At 42.1% G+C, this 25,262-nt stretch overlaps 1 protein-coding gene across 1 annotated transcript in view; it reads left to right on the top strand.

Moving 5' to 3' along the window:
- The first annotated feature begins 5,251 nt into the window (after window positions 1–5,251).
- The window catches only part of LOC143767245 (uncharacterized), a 41,190-nt gene continuing 21,179 nt past the window's right edge, over window positions 5,252–25,262 (top strand). The window contains exons 1-6 of the mRNA XM_077255441.1: window positions 5,252–5,314; window positions 6,374–6,523; window positions 6,653–6,832; window positions 6,916–7,039; window positions 8,369–8,466; window positions 17,128–17,218. Of these exons, the coding sequence (XP_077111556.1) occupies window positions 6,446–6,523; window positions 6,653–6,832; window positions 6,916–7,039; window positions 8,369–8,466; window positions 17,128–17,218 (571 nt within the window). The 5' untranslated portion in view covers window positions 5,252–5,314; window positions 6,374–6,445. The remainder of the gene's footprint in view (window positions 5,315–6,373; window positions 6,524–6,652; window positions 6,833–6,915; window positions 7,040–8,368; window positions 8,467–17,127; window positions 17,219–25,262) is intronic.

A 25,262-nucleotide genomic window follows, 5' to 3' on the forward strand; every position in this document is an offset into this window, starting at 1 on the left:
GTGACACACAAGGTATGTCATTACATATCTATTTCAAGTGTTTATTTCTCTTAATGTTGATGATTATGGCTTACAGCCAAAGAAAACCCAAAAGTCATTATCTCAGAACATTAAAATAATTAACAAAAAACACCTGCAAGCACTTACTAAGGGTTTAAAAAGATCTGTTTATTAAGCTCCACAATCATAGGGGAGACTGCTTACTTGACAGATGTCCAGCGGACAGTCATTAACACACTCCACAAGGAGGGTAAGTCACCAAAGATCATTGGTAAAAAAGCTGGCTGTTCACAGAGTGCTGTATCCAAGCATATAAATGGAAAGTTGAGTGGAAGGAAAGAGTGTGGTAGAAAAAGGTGCACAAGCAAACGGGTTAACCGCAGCCTTGAAGGGATTGTTTAGAAAAGGCCATTCAAAAATTTGGGGGAGGTTCACAATAAGTGTCGCATTCCTCACTCATGACCAATAGACAACGTCAGAAGCGTCTTACCTGGGCCAAGGAGAAAAAGAACTGGATTGTTGCTCAATGGTCCAAGGTGGTGTTTTCAGATGAAAGTACATTTTTCATTTCATTTGGAAATCAGGGTCCCAGAGTCTGGAGGAAAAGTGGAGAGGCACACAATCAAAGCTGCTTGAGGTCTAGTGTGAAGTTTCCACAATCTGATGTTTGGGGAGCCATATCATCTGCTGGTGTAGGTCCACTGTGTTTTATCAAGACCAAAGTCAGCACAGCTGTCTACCAGGAAATTTTAGAGCACTTAATGCTTTCCTCTGCCGACAAGCTTTTTGGCACAGCCTTGGCACCTGTTCACACTGCCAAAAGTACAAATACCAGGTTTAAAAACAACAGTATCACAGTGCTTGAATGGCCAGCAAACTCGCCAGACCTTAAACCCATAAAGCGGCATTCAGAGACACCAGACTCAACCATGCAGATGAGCTGAAGGCTGCTATCAAAGCAACCTGGGCTTCCATAACACCTCAGCAGTGCCACAGGCTGATCGCTTCCATGCATTGATGCAGTAATTCATGCAAAAGGAGCCACGACCAAGTATTATGCATTTTACTGAACATACAGTTGTGCTCAAAAGTTTACATACCCCACCATAATTTTTGCTTTCTTGGCCTTTTTTCAGAGAATATGAATGATAACACCAAAACTTTTTCTCCACTCATGGATAGTGGTTGGCTAAAGCCATTTATTGTCAAACTACTGTGTTTTCTCTTTTTAAATCAAAATGACAGCCAAAAACATTCAAATGACCCTGATCAAAAGTTTACATACCCTGGTGATTTTGGCCTGATAACATGGACAGAAGTTGACACAAATGGGTTTGAATGGCTACTAAAGGTAACATCCTCACCTGTGACCTGTTTGCTTGTAATCAGTTTGTATGCATAAAAGCTAAGTGAGTTTCTGGGATCCAGACAGATTTTTGCATCTTTCATGAAGCCACTGACGTTTCTGGATTGTGAGTCATAGGGAAAGCAAAATAATTGTCAAAGGATCTACGGGAAAAGGTAGTTGTACTGTATAAAACAGGAAAGGGATACAAAAAGATATCCAATGAATTGATAATGCCAGTCAGCACCGCTCAAACTGTGATTAACAAATGGAAATTCAGGGGCTCTGTAAAAACAAAACCATGGTCAGGTAGACAAACAAAAATGTTGTCCACAAATAAAGAAAAATTGTTCAGGATGCAAAGAAATGCCCACAAGTAACATCAGCTGAAATACAGGACTCTCTGAAAACTAGCGGTGTGGCTGTTTCAAGATGCACAATAAGGAGGCACTTGAAGAAAAATGGGCTGCATGGTCAAGCCCCATTTCTGCGCAAATGCAAGCTGTCACTTTGGTGGACTCAGCCAGAAAATCTGCAGTTGGGCATTCCTTACATCTCCTCAACGTGCGTGGTGATCACTACGGATGCCAACAAGTGAGTTTGGGGAGTGCACTTGGAGGAAAGGATTCTTCAGAGCAGATGGCCATCAGAGATTCAGTCCATGTTGTCCAACTACAGGGAGCTCTACACCGTGTGGAAAGCCCTGAGGTGAAATCAGTCATGGCTAAAGGGAAAACATGTAAAAATCCTATTGGACAACGCAACGACTGTATCTTTTTCGTGACAACAAGGGGGCCCCAGACACCGAGCGCTTCAGAATCTGGCGTACTCAATCTTTTCCTGGGCAGAGAAGACTGTCCTGTCAGTGGTGACGGTTCATCTCGAGGGATCCCAAAATGTAGTGGCGGATTTCCTGAGCATACAGAAGGTCCGGCCGACTGAATGGGAGCTAAACAAAGATGCATTCCAGTACTTGTGTCATCTCTGGGGTACACCTCAAATAGACTTGTTTAAGACCAGGAAGAACTCAAAGGTCTCCAGGTTTTGTTCCCTAAATTCAACGGACAATCCAGAAGCAGTCGATGCATTGAGTCAGAGGTGGGACAGGTCCCTGTCTTATGCCTTTCCCTCGATGGCGCTTATTCCAGGAGTGCTCAGAAAAATCCAAGCAGATCAGGCGAAGGTTCTTCTGATGGTTCTGTATTGGCCAAAGAGAAGATGGTTCCCACTGCTAAGAGCTATGGCTTTGGAAGATCCTGTTATGGTTCCCTAGAGGAAAGATATAATCGACCAGGGTCCAGTCTTCCATTAGGACCCAGAAAGACTTCATCTGTCAGCCTGGATCCTGAGAGGGACATCCTAAGAGCTCAGGGGTTATCAGACCAGGTTATTACCACAATTCAGGCTAGCAGAAAGCCGGTCACATCTGCAATATACAATAAAATCTGGAAAAGGTTCTGTTTGGAATGTGGCAGGTCCGATGTTGTTCCTGGCAGGCCCACTATTTCAAGGGTTTTAGATTTCCTGCAGGCGGGTTTTAATAAAGGTCTCAAACCAAGCACCCTTAAAGTCCAGATATCGGCATTAAGTACATTCTTGGACTATTCGTTGGCCATTCACCCGTGGGTAGCTAGGTTTGTCAGGTCAATACAGAGGTTGTGACCTACTATAAGGCGGTTGGTGCCCCCTTGGGATCTGAATCTGGCCCTTAAAGCCCTTTGTAAAGCTCCTTATGTACCCGAGGAGATGTCTATCTCATATTGGACAATCAAAACGGCGTTTTTAGTGGCTAATACTACCACAAAGAGGGTAGGAGAAATTCAGGCCCCGTCTACTCGAGATCCATATCTTTGGATATGGGAGGATCGCATAATCCTAAAATTAGATCCTGCTTTCTTACCAAACGTAATGTCCTTTCAGAATTTAAACCAGATTATCCTTCCTTTTGTGAAAACCCGTCAAATCAGAAAGACCAGGCCTTTCACGTGTTGGATGTTAGGCAAGTGGTCACGGAATATCTGGAGGCCACTCGTAGTTGGAGGCAGGATCCTAATTAGTAATGAGTGAGTATACTCATTGCTCGGGTGGTCTCCGAGTATTTATGACTGCTCGGAGATTTAGTTTTCTTCGCCACAGCTGAAAGATTTACAGCTAGTAGCCAACTTGAATACATGTTGGGATTCCTTAGCAACCAGGCAACCCCCACAAGTACTTAGGCTGGCTAGTAGCTGTAAATCATTCAGCTGCCGTGATGAAAACTAAATCTCCGAACACTAACAAATACTCGGAGACCACCCGAGCGTGCTCGTAAAACCCAAGCAATGAGTATACTTCACTAATCCTAACTTATTTTGTTTGTGAGAAAAAATAAGGGGAAAAAAGCCTCAAAAACCACCATCGAAAGATGGATCACTTCAGCAATCTCCCTAGCCTACCATTCAGAAGCGATTAGGGATTATTCACCCCGAAGGACTAAGAGCCCACTCGATGAGAGCAGTCTCTACCTCCTGGGTAGATATTGGCTGAAATAAGTTTGCATTATTCATGGTGTGGCACTTGTTAAAACACTGAGGGAGGTCGGTGGGGAGGGAACTTTTAAACTCTGCGTTTCCTGTCCCTGTAAGGAGGAGGAGGGCGATCTCCATGGTGCTGTCAGGATGGACTCCTGGAAACATAATTACCGGTAAGTCTAATACCTATTTTCCTGTATGTCCACAAGTCTCGGCCAGTGACAAAGTGCAGCCTACAGAATCATCATAATCTACATTACAAAAGTGGCAAAAAATTACACCAGAAATGTTCACCAGTGACACCGGACATCTCTGTAATAATCTATGTCACTTCTGTGTTGTATATTATGATAATTCAGTTGGTTGTGCTTTTTCATGAGGACTGTCGGTTGTTCTCTTTTATGATGACTCTGACGGTTGAGCTCTTTTATGATGACTTTGTCGGTTGCACTCTTATGATGACTGTCGGTTGTGCTCTATTATGATCACTGTCGGTTGTGCTCTCTTATGATGACTGTCGGTTGTGCTCTATTATGATCACTGTCGATTATGCTCTTTTATGAGTCTCTTTTGTGCTCTTTTATGATGACTGTCTGTTGTCCTCTGTTATGATGACTGTCGGTTGCTCTCTTTTTTAATGGCTGTTGGTTGCGCTCTTTTATGATGACTGTCGGTTGCTTTCTTTTATGATCATTGTCGGTTGTGCTGTTATGATGACTGTCGGTTGCACTCTGTTATGATGACTGTCAGTTGTGCTCTGTTATGATGACTGTCGGTTGCGCTCTTTTATGACTGTCGATTGTGCTCTGTTATGATGACTGTCGGTTGCACTCCCTTTCTCCCCATGAAGCTCCTCTCACTCCTCACAATTTCGCGGCTGCCGACAGGATGGTGACAGATGGGAAAAGTCACATTTTGGTGACACTCAACAATCAGCGCTGAGCGTAATTATTTATATTACAAAAAGTGACACTAAAAATGTAAGATTTATAAATCAGGAAAAAAATGACTTTTACCCAAGTACTTAAAATATAGAACAGTGTAAATAACCTTCCTGTCTGACCTGTGATGCCATTAAACATCTGAGAAATAAATAAAATTAAAAAAAAACAGGAAAAAAGCCAGAAGAAGGGACTAGAATGGAGACTGCGGATCCTGGAACCAACTCCGATCTGTCCTGTCAGTGCTGAGCTGTCTACATCCTGAGGAGATTATCTGAGGATCTGACTGCAACCTCTGTACAGTGGAGGCTCCGGGGACATACTCACAGAAGTCACAATCATCATTCTCTACACAAGATTAGATATATGACTGTACTCTGCTTCCAGGACCTGTGATGATGTCACAGTCATGTGATCAGTCACATGGGGGAGGAGCAGGGTGGGGGCTTGTAGGAAGGGAAGGGTTTTCTGTGTAGGAAGCAGCAACATGTAAGAGCTGAAGGGAGAAGTCTGCACTGGTGAGCGGTAATGGGGGGCAGGGACTGTGTGATAGAGGGGACAGGACTCAGTCCTGGGGGGCACCGGGACTCTGCACATTAGGGTACAGCCGGCTCCACATGTAAGAGCTGAGGTGAAAAGCACCTCACTTCTCTCATTTTCCCCCTCACATCTCTCATTCTCCCCTCACATCTCTCATTTTCCCCCCAACACCTGTCATTTTCCCCTTTAACACCTGTCATGTTCCCCTTTCACAGCTGTCATGTTCCCCTTTCACAGCTGTCATGTTCCCCTTTCACAGCTGTCATGTTCCCCTTTCACAGCTGTCATGTTCCCCTTTCACAGCTGTCATTTTTCCCCCTCACACCTGTCATTTTTCCCCCTCACACCTGTCATTCTTCCCCCTCACACCTGTCATTCTTCCCCCTCACACCTGTCATTCTTCCCCCTCACACCTGTCATTCTTCCCCCTCACACCTGTCATTCTTCCCCCTCACACCTGTCATTCTTCCCCCTCACACCTGTCATTTTCCGACCACTCCACTATTTCCCCTCCTGATTTTCCCCTCACTCCTCTCATTTTCCCCTCACTCCTCTCATTTCCACTCCTCTGATTTTCACCTTCGCTCCTCTCCTTTTCACCTTCACTTCTCTCATTTTTACCTCTCTCCTCTCATTTTCACCTCACTCCTCTCATTTTATGACCACTGCACTATTTTCCCCTCCTCATTTTTCACTCACTCCTCTGATTTTCCCCTCCTCTGATTTTCACGTTCACTTCTCTCATTTTCACCTGCACTCCTCTCATTTTCACCTTCACTTCTCTTATTTTCCGACCACTGCACTATTTCCCCTCCTCTGATTTTCCCCTCACTCCTCTGATTTTCCCCTCACTCCTCTGATTTTCCCCTCCTCTCATTTTCACCTTCACTCCTCTCATTTTCACCTCACTCCTCTCTTCCCCTCACACGTGCACAACAACTTCCTGTTATGAGCACAGCGGTGTAATCCATGACCGCTCTGGAGATTTCTTACATAGGATCTTTATGATGTTATATCATCATCTTCTCCCCATTCAGGCCCCTACAATATTGGATCCTCTTAGTGGAGATCTTCTATACAAGAGAATTCTCCTGAGTGACCCTACAAGGATGGATGGGGACAGGGAAAAGATGGCAGAGAGGATATTACACCTCATACTAGAGATCCTCTTCCGGCTTACTGGTGAGGTGAGAGATTCTGATGACGTCACATTACATCATTCTTATTTATGGGAATAACAGATGGACAGAACTGGAGAGGTGAGGACTCTGGAAATGTCTGTAGTGAGGTTTATTAATGTGTCTCTCCATAACCAGGATTACACAGTAGTGAAGAAGACCTCTAGTGAGCGCTATCAGGCCCCTGTGTCTGAGGGATGGGGAAGACCTCTGAGCCCAATCACAGGGCCTCCACCTCACCCCGTGATACATGAGGACATCAATGACCAGAAGATCCTAGAACTCACCTACAAGATGATCGAACTACTGACTGGAGAGGTGACACTGCTGGGAATGCTGGGACATTATACAGTAACGCTATGGAGGGATTCTGTGGATAACGGTATCAATGTATGTGTCAGGTTCCTATAAGGTGTCAGGATGTCACCGTCTATTTCTCCATGGAGGAGTGGGAATATTTAGAAGGGCACAAAGATCAGTACAAGGACGTCATGATGGAGGTTCCCCGGCCCCTCACATCACCAGGTAATAGACAGGATTGACCCCTTAACCCCCGGAGCTTTTTTTGGCTTTGTTTTTTCATTTTTTGCTCCCTACCTTCCCAGAGCCATAACTTTTTTATTTTTCTGTCAATGTGGCCATGTGAGGGCTTATTTTTTGCGGGATGAGGTGTACTTTTGAACGACACCATTGGTTTTACCATGTCATGTACTAGAAAATGGGGAAAAAAAAATCCAATTGCATTGAAATTGCAAGAAAAGTGCAATCCCACACTTGTTTTTTGTTTGACTTTTTTGGTAGGTTCACTAAATGCTAAAATTGACCTGCCATTATGATTCTCCAGGACATTATGAGTTCATAGACACCAAATATGTTTAGGTCATTTTTTTATCTAAGTAGTGAAAAATTCCAAAATTTGCTAAAAAAAATTGTGCCATATTCCGAGACCTGTACCGTCTCCATTTTTCAGGATCTCGGGTCGGGTGAGGGCTTATTTTTTGCGTGCCTAGCTGACGTTTTTAATTATACCATTTTTGTGCAGATACGATCTTTTGATCGCCTTGATATTGCATTTTAATGCAACATTGCAGTGACCAAAAAACGTAGTTCTGGCGTTTTGAATTTTTTTCTCGCTACGCCGTTTAGCGATCAGATTAATCCTTTTTTTTTATTGATAGATCGGGCGATTCTGAATGCGGCAATACCAAAAATGTGTAGGTTTGATTTTATTTTGAATGGAGCGAAAGGGAGTTTTATATATATATTTTTTTCAGATTTTTTTTAAACATTTTTTTTTTTACTTTTGATATGCTTCAATAGCCTCCATGGGAGGCTAGAAGCTGTCATAGGCTGATCGGCTCTTCTACATAGGAGAGATGCTCAGATCGCTCCTATGTAGCTGAATTACAGCATTGCTATGAGCGCCGACCACAGGGTGGCGCTCACAGCTGTCTGGCATCAACAACCATAGAGGTCTTCAGGTGACCTCTCGTTGTCATGCCGATGCACCGCTGACCCCCCGATAATGTGACGGGTCAGTGGTGCACGCATTTCCGGTCAGATGGCCGGAAGCGCTTGTTTAATGCCTCTGTCAGTTTGACAGCGGCATTTAACTAGTTAATAGGCTTGGACGGATTGTGTCTCCGTCTGCGCCTACTGCGGGCACATGTCAGCTGTTCAAAATAGCTGACCTGTCCCAGCTTTGATGCCGACTCAGCGCCGGAGCCCGCATCAAAGCTGGGGCGTTCTGCCCACGGACGTACTATGCCGTCTGATGGCAGAAAGGGGTTAAATGCAGTCTATAATTATCTGTATGTAAAGAATGAATTCAGTCCCTGTATTTGTTTCCTCCAGTTCTATCCAGTGAGAGGACAACACCAGAGAGATGTCCCCATCCTCTTCTTCCACAGGACTGTAAACAAGAAGATGTCGATGTTCCTCAGGATCATCAGGTAGATGCAGAGAAGGTGTCATGAGATCTCCCTTATCATGTGTAGAAGGCTGCGAAGGTCTTGTGTTCAGTCTTTTTTTATCCACCAATAGTATACACTGAATTGAAAATTTGTTAGAGACACTGACACACTCACATCTGAAACCAATTAGACACATGCTACAGAGAAAAAAAAATGGCACTCCTTGTTTGTAGGTGCTCGGACATGGTCCCAACACGTTACTGATAGCAAGTCCAAGAATCCGGCGCTCAATCTGGTGAATTTATTTATAACATGAAGAAAGTGTACAAAACGTTTTTGTCTTCTGGTCTCTACAGTGACAGGAATTTCAACCCTGCGGACTACAATAGTCTCTCTCCCTAGGCACAAGCTTATGCTTGAAGCAAAAAGAGTTGGATACGCATGTACTATGTTTTGAATCTTATTGAACCATTTAGTGTTTAACGACCGAAACATTTTGTACACTTTCTTCGTGTTGTAAATATATGCACCTGATTGAGTGTCGGAATCTTGGACTTTCAGTTAGACACATGACCGTAAGTCAGCATAATGGTATGTGCACACGCTGCGGAATGGTGTGCGCATTTTCCGCACTGATTTTGGAATTACCGCGTTTTTTGCGGTTTTTGTGCAGATTCCAACACAGTTTTACACCTGCAGATTCCTATTTAGGAGCAGGTGTAAACCCCTTGCGGAATCCGCACAAAGAATTGACATGCTGCGGGAAAAAGCACCGCTGCGTTTCCGCAGCATGTGCCCTGCGGATTTTGTTTTCCATAGGTTTACATGGTACTGTACAACGAATGGAAAACTGCTGCGAATCTGCAGCAAAATCAGCAGCGTGTGCACATAGCCTTAGGGCGCAGTCAGACAGCTGTATAAATCAGACCGAGATCTGAATGCAGTGCACACGCTATAGCTGGTGGCTCTTCCAATCTGAGCAAGACAGCTGAATAGCAATCTGTGAACCTGTGACTCCAGTTGGGTGAGCCGCCGGCCAATCTGTGCACTGCGTTCCGATTTATACTGCCGTCTGACTGTGCCTTAAATCGGAGTGATCAGTTTTCAGTGTAGGAACGTTGAGCTTTCTGAATTACTGCGAAAACTGTCACAGCACAAGTAAATTCAGAAAATGCCAACCTTATGGGGTTTTTTTAACATGCAATGATGTGATCAATAAAAATAACCAATGATATTGGATCCTGTGGAAAGGAAAATGTGAACAATAGTTCTGAGAACTGTGGTACAGTTATACACACTGCAGATGGATACGGCGCTAGTGTTCAACTAATGTTAGTGAATGCAGTCATCATTACTTAACCCCTTCCTGACATCTGACGTACTATCCCGTCGAGGTGGGGTGGGCCCGTATGACCACCGACGGGATAGTACGTCATACGTGATCGGCCGCACTCACGGGGGGAGCGCGGCCGATCGCGGCCGGGTGTCAGCTGCATATCGCAGCTGACATCCGGCACTATGTGCCAGGAGCGGTCACGGACCGCCCCCGGCACATTAACCCCCGGCACACCGCGATCAAACATGATCGCGGTGTACCGGCGGTATAGGGAAGCATCGCGCAGGGAGTGGGCTCCCTGCGGGCTTCCCTGAGACCCCCGGAGCAACGCGATGTGATCGCGTTGCTCCGAGGGTCTCCTACCTCCCTCCTTGCCGCAGGTCCCGGATCCAAGATGGCCGCGGCATCCGGGTCCTGCAGGGAGGGAGGTGGCTTACCGAGCGCCTGCTCAGAGCAGACACTTGGTAAGCCTGCAGCCCTGCACAGCAGATCGTCGATCTGGCAGAGTGCTGTGCACACTGCCAGATCAATGATCTGTGATGTCCCCCCCTGGGACAAAGTAAAAAAGTTTAAAAAAAATTCCCCACATGTGTAAAAAAATAAATAAAAAAAATATCCTAAATAAATAAAAAAAATATATATATTATTCCCATAAATACATTTCTTTTGCTAAATAAAATAAAAAAAACAATAAAAGTACACATATTTAGTATCGCCGCGTCCGTAACTACCCAACCTATAAAACTGCCCCACTAGTTAACCCCTTCAGTAAACACCGTAAGAAAAAAAAAAAAAAACGAGGCAAAAAACAACGCTTTATTATCATACCGCCGAACGAAAAGTGGAATAACACGCGATCAAAAAGACTGATATAAATAACCATGGTACCGCTGAAAACGTCATCTTGTCCCGCAAAAAACGAGCCGCCATACAGCATCATCAGCAAAAAAATAAAAAAGTTATAGTCCTGAGAATAAAGCGATACCAAAATAATTATTTTTTCTATAAAATAGTTTTTATCGTATAAAAGCGCCAAAACATAAAAAAATGATATAAATGAGATATCGCTGTAATCGTACTGACCCGACGAATAAAACTGCTTTATCAATTTTACCAAACGCGGAACGGTATAAACGCCTCCCCCAAAAGAAATTCATGAATAGCTGGTTTTTGATCACTCTGCCTCACAAAAATCGGAATAAAAAGTGATCAAAAAATGTCACGTGTCCGAAAATGTTACCAATAAAAACGTCAACTCGTCCCACAAAAAACAAGATCTCACATGACTCTGTGGACTCAAATATGGAAAAATTACAGCTCTCAAAATGTGGGAACGCAAAAAATATTTTTTGCAATGAAAAGCGTCTTTCAGTGTGTGACGGCTGCCAATCATAAAAATCCGCTAAAAAACCCGCTATAAAAGTAAATCAAGCCCCCCTTCATCACCCCCTTAGTTAGGGAAAAATAAAAAAATTGAAAAATGTATTTATTTCCATTTTCCGGTTAGGGTTAGGGCTAGAGTTAGGACTAGAGTTAGGACTAGAGTTAGGACTAGAGTTAGGACTAGAGTTAGGACTAGAGTTAGGACTAGAGTTAGGACTAGAGTTAGGACTAGAGTTAGGACTAGAGTTAGGACTAGAGTTAGGGCTAGAGTTAGGGCTAGAGTTAGGGCTAGAGTTAGGGCAAGGGTTAGGGTTGGGGCTAGGGTTGGGGCTAGGGTTAGGGTTAGGGCTAGGGTTGGGGCTAGGGTTATGGCTAGGGTTAGGGCTAGGGTTGGGGCTAGGGTTAGGGCTAGGGTTAGGGCTAGTGTTAGGGCTAGGGTTATTGCTAGGGTTAGGGCTAGGGTTAGGGCTAGGGTTGGGGCTAGGGTTAGGGCTACAGTTAGGGTTGGGGCTAAAGATAGGGTTAAGGTTTGGATTACATTTACGGTTGGGAATAGGGTTGGGTGTGTCTGGGTTAGAGGAGTGGTTAGGGTTACTGTTGGGATTAGGGTAAGGGGTGTGTTTGGATTAGGGTTTCAGTTATAATTGGGGGTTTCCACTGTTTAGGCACATCAGGGGCTCTCCAAACGGGACATGGCATCCGATCTGAATTCCAGCCAATTCTGCGTTGAAAAAGGAAAACAGTGCTCCTTCCCTTCCGAGCTCTCCCGTGTGCCCAAACAGGGGTTTACCCCAACATATGGGGTATCAGCGTAGTCAGGACAAATTGGACATCATCTTTTGGGGTCCAAGTTCTCCTGCTACCCTTGGGAAAATACAAAACTGGGGGCCAAAAAATAAGTTTTGTGGGAAAAAAAAGATTTTTTATTTTCACGGCTCTGCGTTGTAAACTGTAGTGAAACACTTGGGGGTTCAAAGTTCTCACAACACATCTAGATAAGTTCCTTGGGGGGTCTAGTTTCCAATATGGGGTCACTTGTGGGGGGTTTGTACTGTTTGGGTACATCAGGGGCTCTGCAAATGCAACGTGACGCCTGCAGACCAATCCATTTAAGTCTGCATTCCAAATGGCGCTCCTTCCCTTCCGAGCTCTGTCATGCGCCCAAACAGTGGTTCCCCCCCACATATGGGGTATCAGCGTACTCAGGACAAATTGGACAACAACTTTTGGGGTCCAATTTATCCTGATACCCTTGTGAAAATACAAAACTGGGGGCTAAAAATCATTTTTGTGAAAAAAAAGAATTTTTATATTTTCACGGCTCTGCGTTATAAACTGTAGTGAAACACTTGGGGGTTCAAAGTTCTCACAACACATCTAGATAAGTTCCTTGGGGGGTCTAGTTTCCAATATGGGGTCACTTGTGGGGGGTTTGTACTGTTTGGGTACATCAGGGGCTCTGCAAATGCAACGTGACGCCTGCAGACCAATCTATTTAAGTCTGCATTCCAAATGGCGCTCCTTCCCTTCCGAGCTCTGTCATGCGCCCAAACAGTGGTTCCCCCCCAACATATGGGATATCAGCGTACTCAGGACAAATTGGACAACAACTTTTGGAGTCCAATTTATCCTGATACCCTTGTGAAAATACAAAACTGGGGGCTAAAAATCATTTTTGTGAAAAAAAAAAGAATTTTTATTTTCACGGCTCTGCGTTATAAACTGTAGTGAAACACTTGGGGGTTCAAAGCTATCAAAACACATCTAGATAAGTTCCTTAGGGGGTCTACTTTCCAAAATGGTGTCACTTGTGGGGGTTTTTAATGTTTAGGCACATCAGGGGCTCTCCAAACGCAACATGGCATCCCATCTTAATTCCAGTCAATTTTGCATTGAAAAGTAAAATAGCGCCCCTTCCCTTCCGAGCTCTGCTATGCGCCCAAACAGTGGTTTACCCCCACATATGGGGTATCGTCGTACTCAGGACAAATTGCACAACAACTTTTGTGGTCTAATTTCTTCTCTTACCCTTGGGGAAATAAAAAATGGGGGCAAAAAGATCATTTTTGTGAAAAAATATGATTTTTTATTTTTACGGCTCTGCATTATAAACTTCTGTGAAGCACTTGTTGGGTCAAAGTGCTCACCACACATCTAGATAAGTTCCTTAAGGGGTCTACTTTCCAAAATGGTGTCACTTGTACAGGGTTTCAATGTTTAGGCACATCAGGGGCTCTCCAAACGCAACATGGCGTCCCATCTCAATTCCAGTCAATTTTGCATTGAAAAGTCAAATGGCGCTCCTTCCCTTCCGAGCTCTGCCCTGCGCCCAAACAATGGTTTACACCCACATATGGGGTATCAGCGTACTCAGGACAAATTGCACAACAATTTTTCGGGTCCAATTTCTTCTCTTACCCTTGGGAAAATAAAAAATTGGGGGCAAAAAGATCATTTTTGTGAAAAAATATGATTTTTTATTTTTACGACTCTGCATTATAAACTTCTGTGAAGCACTTGTTGGGTCAAAGTGCTCACCACACATCTAGATAAGATCCTTAGGGGGTCTACTTTCCAAAATGGTGTCACTTGTGGGGGGTTTCAAAGTTTAGGCACATCAGGGGCTCTCCAAATGCAACATGGCGTCCCATCTCAATTCCAGTCAATTTTGCATTGAAAAGTCAAATGGCGCTCCTTTCCTTCCGAGCTCTGCCATGCGCCCAAACAGTGGTTTACCCCCACATATGGGGTGTCAGCGTACTCAGGACAAATTGTGCAACAAATTTTGGGGTCTATTTTCTCCTGTTACCCTTGGTAAAATAAAACAAATTGGAGCTGAAATAAACTTTGTGTGAAAAAAAGTTAAATGTTTATTTTTATTTAAACATTCCAAAAATTCCTGTGAAACACCTGGAGGGTTAATAAACTTCTTGAAAGTGGTTTTGAGTACCTTGAGGGGTGCAGTTTTTAGAATGGTGTCACACTTGGGTATTTTCTATCATATAGACCCCTCAAAATGACTTCAAATGAGATGTGGTCCCTAAAAAAAAATGGTGTTGTAAAAATGAGAAATTGCTGGTCAACTTTTAACCCTTATAACTCCGTCACAAAAAAAAATTTTGGTTCCAAAATTGTGCTGATGTAAAGTAGACATGTGGGAAATGTTACTTATTAAGAATTTTGCATGACATATGTCTGTGATTTAAGGGCATAAAAATTCAAAGTTGCAAAATTGCAAAATTTTCAAAATTTTCGCCAAATATTCATTTTTTTCACAAATAAACGCAAGTTATATCGAAGAAATTTTACCACTATCATGAAGTACAATATGTCACGAGAAAACAATGTCTGAATCGCCAAGATCCGTTGAAGCGTTCCAGAGTTATAACCTCATAAAGGGACAGTGGTCAGAATTGTAAAAATTGGCCCGGTCATTAGCGTGCAAACCACCCTTGGGGGTGAAGGGGTTAAAGGTACAGATGGGCGATAGCAGCAGGAGACAAGTTCCAGGGTCAGGGATGACCAACGGAAACAGAAAGGAAAAACTTTTTTTGGCAAAAGAGCAAAAATGATATAGTTGAACTTTGGAAATCATTCTCTGCACGGATGAATCCAGATTGATGATGGGAAGGTCAGCATTTGGCACAGGTAGCATGAATCCATGGACCTTTTCTGTCAGGGGTGAACAGTTCAGACTGGTGGAGGTGAAGTTATGATGTGGAGAATATTTATTTGGCACATTCTGGGTCCTCTGATATCTGTGGATTGACATTTTGTCACTAGGACTTACCTAAGTTATGTGATTGATCAAGATAGTCCCTTCATGGCAGCAGTTTCCTCTATGGTACAAGGATATTAACCCATACCATGACTACATGACCTGTGAAAACTTCAGTGTGCATAAGTATTCGCCCCCCTAAAATCAGTACTTTGGAGGGCCTTCTTTTTCAGAAATTATAGCTGCAAGTCGCTTTGGATAAGTATCTGAGCTTTCCACTGGAATTTTTGCCCATCCCTAAGGCAAAACTGCTCCAGCGCCTTCAAATTTGATGGTGTCCTCTGGGAGTCTCCCACATATCTTTTGGCACACTCATACACTCATACAGTTGTGTGTAAGTGAAGGCCCACTTCTTCATAAAAGCCACCCCTATGGAGCGTATGGCTTTTGTGGTCGTATGGACACATACTCCAGTCTCTGCTTGGGAACTCTGCAGCTCCTTCAGGGTTACCTTTGGTCTCTTCTGCTTCTCTGACTAATGTCCTCCTTGCCCAGGCTGAGAGTTTTGGTGGCTGGCCCTCTCCTGGCATGTTAATTGTGGTACCATGTTCTTTCCATTTGATGATAATAGATTTGATGGTGCTCCAGGGATCATCAGAGATTTTTTATAACCCAACCCTGAATTTTGAACAACTTTGTGCTGGACTTGTCTGGAGATCCCTTTGGTTTTCATGGTGTTGTTTGGTTAGTGGTGCCTCTTAATGATGTTGCAGCCTCTGTGGCCTTTCAGAAAAGGTAAAGTGTATATACTGACAGACCGTGTGAAACTGAGATTGCACACAGTTGGACTTCCTTTCACTGAGCATGTGACTAATGAAGGTAATTTCTTATACCCAAAAATTTGGGGGGCTTCATCATAAAAGGGGTGAATACATATGCACATGACAATTTTTAGTTATTTGATCCCATAAATTTAATTTATGCCTATATTTTTCTCACTTCACTTCATCACCATATTTAGTGCTGATGCATCACACACAAATTGTGGTGCAAAAATATTTAAACACAGGTTGTAATGTAACAAAATAGTTAAAAAGAAAAGGGGTGAATACCTTTGCAAGGTGTGTGTGTGCGCTTATATATATTTCTAGAAAACAAGTACTTCTCTAAGAAAATTATTACAATAACACATTTTGTTATACATATGTTTGTTTCATTTGTGTGCAACACAAAAAAAACTGAGGAAAAGGGCAAATTGGACATAATTTTACAAAAAAACAACAATGGGCAAGACAAAATAGTTGGCACCCTCAGCTTAATTTTCGGTTGTAAAGCCTTTCGAATAAATAGCTGTAATCAATCACTTTCTATCACCATCAACAAGCTACTTACACCTTTGAAATCGAATTTTGGACAACTCCCTTTTTGCAAACTGCTTCAGGTATTCCGACTGCAGGGCTGACCCTCTGTAACTCTCTCCTGCCCAGCTGCAGGGCTGGCCCTCTGTATATCTCCCCTGCCCAGATGCAGGACTGACCGTCTGTAACTCTCACCTGCCCAACTTCCTACTCTCCTATAACTTTCACACAAGTGACTAAAATAAATAATAGTGTTAACCATATAGTTACGATACAATACAATACAAGTGACTAAAATAAATAATAGCGTTAACCATATAGTTACAATACTCTTCATCGGTGTCCTATAAGAACAGTATATCCTGCAGCACCACAAATATACCTTTGTCATACAGCAATGCTGCCAGCTTTTTCCACTAGGTACGTGGTCGTGAGTTTTCCTTGCTTTCTCGCCTTCACAGTCATCAGATCTTAACCCTATAAAGCATCTCTGGGACGAGGTAGAATTGGTTGTTCAGAGCATCTCAGCACCTTCATCTAATTTGCGGCAACTGCAAGAACCTATCCTGTTGACATGGGCCAGTATTCCTGGGGAACAATCTCAGCACCTTGTGGAAACTAACACTATTAATGGCTCCCATTGTGAATACTAATGTATGCCCAATGTGTTACTAGATGGGTGTCTCTAGTAATGTGGCCATTCAGTGTGTGTTTTATATCTGGGGGCTCTGACAGGATAAAGCTGATCATAGAGATTAGATGTTGTCTGGATCTTCTCATTTTTTTGGTTATCCAGAAGGCTGGTTCGAAAAAGGAAAGAACAGGTTGTACTTTGTTTTATCAGTGTTTTTGAAAATCATTTCACTAAACATCTTCATCTGACTGACTTATAATTTTTTTTTTAGGGTGAAGATCTGCCCCATATTAATACTACAGAGACATATATGAGGGGTGATGAGCGGTGTAAAGAGGAGATTCCTACAGATAACCACACATGTGAGTAGTGACCACTAAATGCCGAGAAGTCACAAGTTCTATTGAGTCACTGGTTGTAGAATAATTATTTTCTCAGCCTAAAAACCTGAATAGCACCCTTCTTTACAAGGTATAAAATACCGGTCTATGCAGATATCTGTATACCAGTACATTATAAAAAAGCCAAAATATATAGATAGATATATAACTATTATAATAAAAAAGCCATGCTTTGTGTAATCGTAACAACATGTACAATACAGCAAACAAAATATTTATGGTGATCGATAAATGCTGTGGCTAAAAACTGTTAAATCGTTTTTAACCATGTCAGTTTGTATAACTATAAAATAAGCAAATCATGCCCAACTTTGTTTTATCTGAGATCTTTGTGTTATCTGAGAGTTGTCCATTCTTCACTGAGCAGATTATATTAGAACGTTTGAAGAATTATTAAAAAAAAATTTCATATGCGAAAAAAAACCTAATGACACACAGATTATGAAAACTGATACATAGACTAAAAATGGGAAATAAGCTCTCAGATACAGATATCATAGTATAATAACATCCTAAAAGAATCAGGATGAAATATGGGTAATACCCAGTGGAGCTCCCCACTAAGACAAAATACAGAAAATATGGAGCTAAACAGCCACCAATTAGATCATAAAAACATTTTTTAATGGCACAATAGTTTAAAAATGTACAAAAAAATCATATTGCTCACAGAACAATTGTCAGAACACAGAGAAATTCAGATAAGGCTCCGGTACACCCAGAGAGTCTCACATAAAGAACATCATGACAAAGTAATTACAAGGATATAAGAAACCATTTAAAAAAAAAATATATGTACACACACACACACACACACACACACACACACACACACACACACACACACACACACACACATCTCCATGTTAAGTGGCAATGCAATGTTGCATAATACGGGGTAGCAAAGTCCCTAATTCTACATACAAGAAATAATCAGGATATCATAAATTTTAAGAGTCGGTGACCACTAAATCATAATGTGTAGTTAGGGGATTAGTATTTCAATCATCAGTTCTCACCCATGTCAGTGTTAAGCAATCATCTTAATTGGCGCATGTGTCAAAACATCCGAACGCCTCTGATCACATCATCCCCGGCTCCAAGATGGCGGTGCGGGTCACAAAGAAGTTCCCGATGACGTCAATGACCCGCATACGTCACTATATGGTGCCTGAAGTGATGCTGCGGCCATAATCTGCGTCAGAGACATGCACACTAATGATATACTTACTGCTCAGCGTACAAAGACACCATAACAAATCAGGGCAGCAGTGCCAATTAATTAAAACATTGCCTATGGAACCGCTTCCTGTCTGGTAAGATTGAGCAGATATAGCGAACACATCGGGATATTTACAACAATTAAAGTGCATGTGCAGAAAAAGTGATAGTGAAAAATAAAGAATATAAAATAAATAAAAAATAGAAACATAGATAAAGATACATAAAGAAAAAGAATTGTTAAGTCATACAAGTGACAAAGATATTATTGCACAACACCTATCTTTGAGAATATATCTATATCAAATTGAGGTGAATCAAGATGTATATAAAATACAACATTAATACATAATCAAAGACCATACAAATATATATATGTATGTATGTATGTGTGTGTGTGTGTGTGTGTGTATATATATATATATATATATATATATTACATCATATAGTAAGGGGTGCTATAATGTATGCAAGAATGAGGATATCCCGGTATTCAGCCAATAGGGGGTTCCATTCTAAGAAGAGGGCAGGACGAATGTCCAGGATATATAGTTCACCAAAGGATATTTTGAACAACGTTCCTTAATCTAATACAACACTAAACAAAAAGAGACAAAAGCACAGTTATAAATATGTATGAAAACAAAAAACACGATCATTAATCCAGGGATGACACAGAACACTACAAGTATGCTAGAAACTGAGCTGCTCATTAAGTGCCGCAGGCACCATAGTATCTAGGGATGTCATCCACCTACATTCCTTTTGCATAAGTACCCATATACTATCACCACCCCGAATTCCCAAATGCATGCAATCAATCCCCCATATCTTTAAATTGCCAGAATTACACTTATGTTTGAGTTTAAAGTGTCTGGGGATTGTTTTTAAAGAATCCACGTCACGGGCAGCCTCAATATCCCTAACATGCTCGCGAGTGCTAAACACGTAACTCACGGGATGTCAACCCAATGTAAATTAGGTTACAGCTACAAAATAATATAATATACCCAATGCGTAGTAGTGCATGTGATATAATCCCTGATATCAAAAACCTTGAGGCCATCCGATGACGTAAAGGACGTGGATCTTGTATGATTTCTACAGGCCAGGCAGTTGCCACATAGAAAAAACCCTTTCTTCCTCCCACTACTCCCAAAAAGGGAGGGAATCTTTGGAACATAATGGCTAGATACAAGTGTATCTTTCAAATTTCTGCCCCTGCGTGCCGTCATCAGTGGGGTAGCCGATAGGTGTTTGCTTAATATGGGGTAGGTCAGCAAAATAGAACAATGTTTTTTAAGGATGGTCTGCATTGTTTCCCACTGCTGGTTGAAAGTGGAGATAAAACGTGTACCTTCATTTTTTCCTTTACGTTTGTTACTTTGTGTGGCCAGAAGATCCGCTCTAGAAGTATTTTTGACTGTTAGATAACCTTTCTTAATGCTCTTGTTGCTGTAGCTCCGATCCCTAAAGCTCTGCCCAAAGTCCCTGGCCTGTGTCTAAAATAGAGAATCTAAAGTGCAAATTCTCCGAGCCCGGAGAAATTGGCCCGTGGGGATTGCATTGATAGTGGAGTCCAAATGTGCAGACAATGCATGTAAAAGTGAATTGACAGATGTTTTTTTACGATACATGTCAGTATGTATTGAGCCATCGTCCTGCACTCTGAGCTCCACATCAAGAAAATAAATTATCCTTTGATCATAATGGTAAGTGAGTCTGAAGTTGGACCCGTTGCGATTCACACCCATCATAAAAAATGTCTAAATCCTTGGCAGTGCCCTGCCAAATAAATAAAACATCATCTAGAAATCGAAACCACCCAAGGATCTGGGGGGCAGCGTATGCGCCATCCATCAACAAACCCCTCTCCCAATATCTGAGAGATTTGCACAGGAAGGCGCACACGCCGCACCCATTGCGGTCCCGCGTTTCTTCAAAAGAAACGATCACTGAATGTAAAATAATTGTGTGTGAGAATGAATCTCAACAGATCCAACACCAGCTCACGAATGTCTGCCTCCAAATTACTGGCTTCCAGATAAAATTGTGAAGCCTCCAAGCCATCTTCATGACGAATACTCGTATATAGAGACTCTACATCAGCTACAACCAAAAATGTGTCGGAATCAAAAGACAGGCCATCTCGCGCCGTAGGACATCCGTAGTGTCCCTGACATAAGAGGGCAGCGTCTCGACCTGAGGATGCAAGTAATTTTAAATTAATTTACATATGGGATCACATAGCCCTCCAATGCCAGAGACAATAGAATGCCCCAGAGGACACAAAGGATCCTTATGGACTAAAAATGGATCCAGCACAAAGTTGAGTGACCCCAAAAAAACTTGATATCTGTTTTAGGTCTAAAGCTACATTCACATTCTGAAGTGCTCTGTGCTATTCGTATACAAATGTGCCTCTGGATCCACTCACTGCAATTAGTCAAACTTAGACAGACGCAACAGCTCAGGGGAAAGTCATTCTGCATTCTTGCGCTTTGTAGCGATCACATTACATGTTGTAGCATAACAAATAAGGAGAGAATATCAGAGCCTTTATAAAAGCTGATGCAGGGAATGGTGTACCCATTTTGAGGAGGTTCTGGATAGTGAGGAGATTTCAGAGCTCACTGCCTGGAAATAGAAATAGGAAGAGAAAACCCTAAAGGTATGTGCACACATTGTGGATTTTGCTGTGGATCCGCAGCCGATTGGCAGCAGTTTTCCCTGAGTTTACAGTACCATGTAAACCTATGGAAAACAAAATCCGCAGTGCACATGCTGTGGAATAAAACACGCGGAAACGTGGCGTTGTTTATTCCGCAGCATGTCAATTCTTTGTGCGGATTCCGCAGCGGTTTACACCTGCTCCATAATAGGAATCCGCAGGTGGAATCTGCACAAAATCCTAAAAAAAATCGCGGATAATCCGCTGTAATTCCACAGGTAATCCGCAGTGCTTTTTACCTGCGGATTTACCAAAATCGGTCCGGAAAAATCCGCACTACTTTCCTCAACATGTGCACGTGGCCTTAAGCATTTAGACAAATACTTCAGTCTGTGTTGTACAACTGCAGTAGTAAAAGATGTGTAGAATTGTTTGTTTCAGTAATCTCCCATAAATTTCAGGTTCAATTTAGAAATTGTATTTAAACAGCCCTCCTCATGCTGTTCACATTTTGACATCATGAGACCAAGGCGACACCTAACAACTGATTAACAGTACCTCACTATTGCTAGGCTTCAAGCACGATGTTCTCAGACCGAAATGGCCTGTAAAATTTGAGTAGCATAGTGTGTCATCAGCAGGTTGCAGCAGAGATACAAAGAGCTTGGAAGAATCACAGAAAGGCATAGAATTGGACATCCTATGGCCATATCTCACACTGATGACCTCTTCATTGTGAACAATGACTTTTGGATCTGGATGATGCCACCCAACACCAGGCACATTTAAGGGAGAGTCACCCAAGTGTCATGTCAGACCATTCTAAACCGTTTACATCAACGTGGTTTGCATGCTAGATGACCTACAAAGGGTACCTGACCACATCGCATGGGTCAGGGAGCATCTATGCTGGACGAGGGACCAGTGGACCTCAGTGCTGTGATGATCACCAAATAATGGCCCCCAAAGATGTTGGAGACACCAAGGAGAGCGCTATGCATCAAACACTGTTGTCGCCAGACGAGCCTTTTGGTGGTTGTGTTAGTGTGGGCAGGTGTGTCTAGTCAATACAGAAGTGCCCTACACTTTGTGAATAGTACATTGACAATCCCCTACTACTTGAATAACATAATTAATCCAGTCATTGTGCCTCTGCATGAATAACACAGGCCTAATTTCATCTTCATGGAAGACAAAGCTCCAGCTCGCTTTCCCATCATTGGTGAACCTCTGCTGGAGACTGGGGTACCTCAAATGGGGTGGCTTATGTGATCAGCTGAGGTTCGTAACTTTGTACCCCAGAATCTCAATGACCTTAGGGTTGCCCCTCAAGATGACTGGGATGAGATGCTCGACTTGTGAACAGCATGAGACGTCGTAGTCAAGTTGTAATTGATGCTCAAGGCCACATGAAAAGTTATGGAGATATTGACATTTCTTTGGGGGGTACCCACCACTGTTGTTCACTTTTGTTTAGGGTTGAATGAACATGGACTGTTTACAGGATGTCCAGTTTTCTGTTTGGGTTCGGTGCTAAATAAAGTTTGTTGAAAGACTGCAGCACAGCCAATCAACTTGCTTTAGGCTGTGGACCCTTCTGGATCCATTATAGCCATGTCAAGTACTGGCATGATAGTGAATGGCCGGCACCCCACTTGACCCGGCCTGTATGAATGCCGGATCACGGGTGCCACCGCCATTCTGCTCTTCTTAGTGTAGAGACATGTCTTCAAAAGGAGATTTGTAGTTAAATTTCCGCGCTGCCGCTAAGATGAATTTCAGGAGAGTATAGTTGATTCACAGTGGTTTTATTCAACGCGTTTCAGGGGTCTCATGCCCCCTTCATCAGGAAATACCACACAGAATATACAGGCATCACAGGTATAAATAGTTTTGCTAGGTTAAAAAAATGAGCTCCACCAGGTCAGATGACTCAGTGTCAAAGTTCAATGATAACACATCATTAACAATTCAAACGATTAGAGAGGTATATACAATGACAAAATACAATGACTTCTTTTATGTTTCTAGACAATAGTTCCAAATTTGCAACATTAAGGAGGAAATGAAAAAAAAAAATCTCTACTTAAATGGACAAGAACCTGTAAGAAAAGGAGCTACTCCAGTTCAGAAGCGAATGCCTTACAGATGAACTACCGTGTGGAATCAACAAGTTTCTATTTTCTTATCGTGAATCCATTGGAATCTTTACATTAAATGTGGAATAAAATCATGTTTTATTATTTTCCATTAAAAAATATAAATATATGAAAATTAATTTGTCGTGGTTTGGGGTGATCTAAAATTACGAAAATTATAATTAGTGAGTTTAAAATTGCGTCATGTACATAAGAGTAACAATTTAAGCAGCAAACCAGCGCTCGAAGTGAGCGCAGAAACAAAATGAAAGTGACACTTCACCTGTCCAATTACCAATAATAGATATATTTAACAAGAGACAATATAACATTGCCAAGGGAGGGGAATGAATGAATACACAGCACTCAGTGACCTCAAAGAACAGCAGATAAACTGATATGAAACATTGATATGTTTAGTTGTAATTTCCTCACACTCCTCATGTGGGCATACTCTGAGTCTGCCCTGGAGAGGAGCGTTTTCACTCCTTTATTACATACAAATTGTCTCCATCACAACTGTGTCCTGAATAATGGTTTTTGACTCTTTAGATTAAATCCAGGGAGCTGGTGCTGATTGTGGCAGCTTCACAGGGTGTAATGACCCCTCCCGACAGGAGCACTTAACTCAATCATCCTTTTCTCTGCTGCCAGGCGTCCCAGTTTATCTGCTGTTCTTTGAGGTCACCGAGTGCTGTGTATTCATTCATTCCCCTCCCTTCGCAATTTTAAACTCACTAATTATAATTTTCCTAATTTTAGATCACCCCAAACCACGACAAATTAATTTTCATATATATTTATATTTTTTAATGGAAAATAATAAAACATGATTTTATTCCACATTTAATGTAAAGATTCCAATGGATTCACGATAAGAAAATAGCAACCTGTTGATTCCACACGGTAGTTCATCTGTAAGGCATTTGCTTTTGAACTGGAGTAGCTCCTTTTCTTACAGGTTCTTGTCCATTTAAGTAGAGATTTTTTTTTGTTTTTTTTTTCATTTCCTCCTTAATGTTGCAAATTTGGAACTATTGTCTAGAAACATAAAAGAAGTCATTGTATTTTGTCATTGTATATACCTCTCTAATCGTTTGAATTGTTAATGATGTGTTATCATTGAACTTTGACACTGAGTCATCTGACCTGGTGGAGCTCATTTTTTTAACCTAGCAAAACTATTTATACCTGTGATGCCTGTATATTCTGTGGTATTTCCTGATGAAGGGGGCATGAGACCCCTGAAACGCGTTGAATAAAACCACTGTGAATCAACTATACTCTCCTGAAATTCATCTTAGCGGCAGCGCGGAAATTTAACTACAAATCTCCTTTTGAAGACATTATTTTCTCTGGTCGGTGAAGACCTGTGGATCTGCAGCAGCCGCTATCTACATGCTCTAATCTCATCCTAACCAGGTGAGCAAATTTGGTGTATATTCTCCTCTATGTAACGTGGATAAGACCCTATTGCGCTTTTTGTCTCCCCATTGTTTTGCAATAGTGTAGAGACATGACAGAGCTGAATTGGCAGTATTAGGTTCTGTTTGTGAATTTTTTTTTTCTTTCATAATCTGCACCTGTGTCTGTGGGTGTAACAATACATTTTTTTTACTCTGCAATGATGTCTGTGGCAATACTGTGCTTAAAAAAAAAACATTCTACTCTGCTCCTGTCTGTGGGAGTAGTGTGCATAAAAAATTTTTCTCCCATGCATCTGTGGGAATACTCTGGAACAAAAGCCTTGTTGGGGGCTTCTCCAAAACACTGACGTTGTTTTTTGTTTTAGTTTTTTTACTTTAATTTAAGGAGACCCCCAAAACATTGTGAATGGCAAATAGAATGAACAAACTACTGTGTAGTCTAACAATGGCTGGGTGCTGCTGGTATACTTCTCTGTTCAGCCAAAGGTACGGACAAGTCCTGTGGAATCCACGCCTGGTTCATTTTTATGAATGTGAGCTTGATCGCG

The sequence above is a fragment of the Ranitomeya variabilis genome, chromosome 4 (assembly GCF_051348905.1).
Source record: "Ranitomeya variabilis isolate aRanVar5 chromosome 4, aRanVar5.hap1, whole genome shotgun sequence".
NCBI lineage: Eukaryota > Metazoa > Chordata > Amphibia > Anura > Dendrobatidae > Ranitomeya > Ranitomeya variabilis.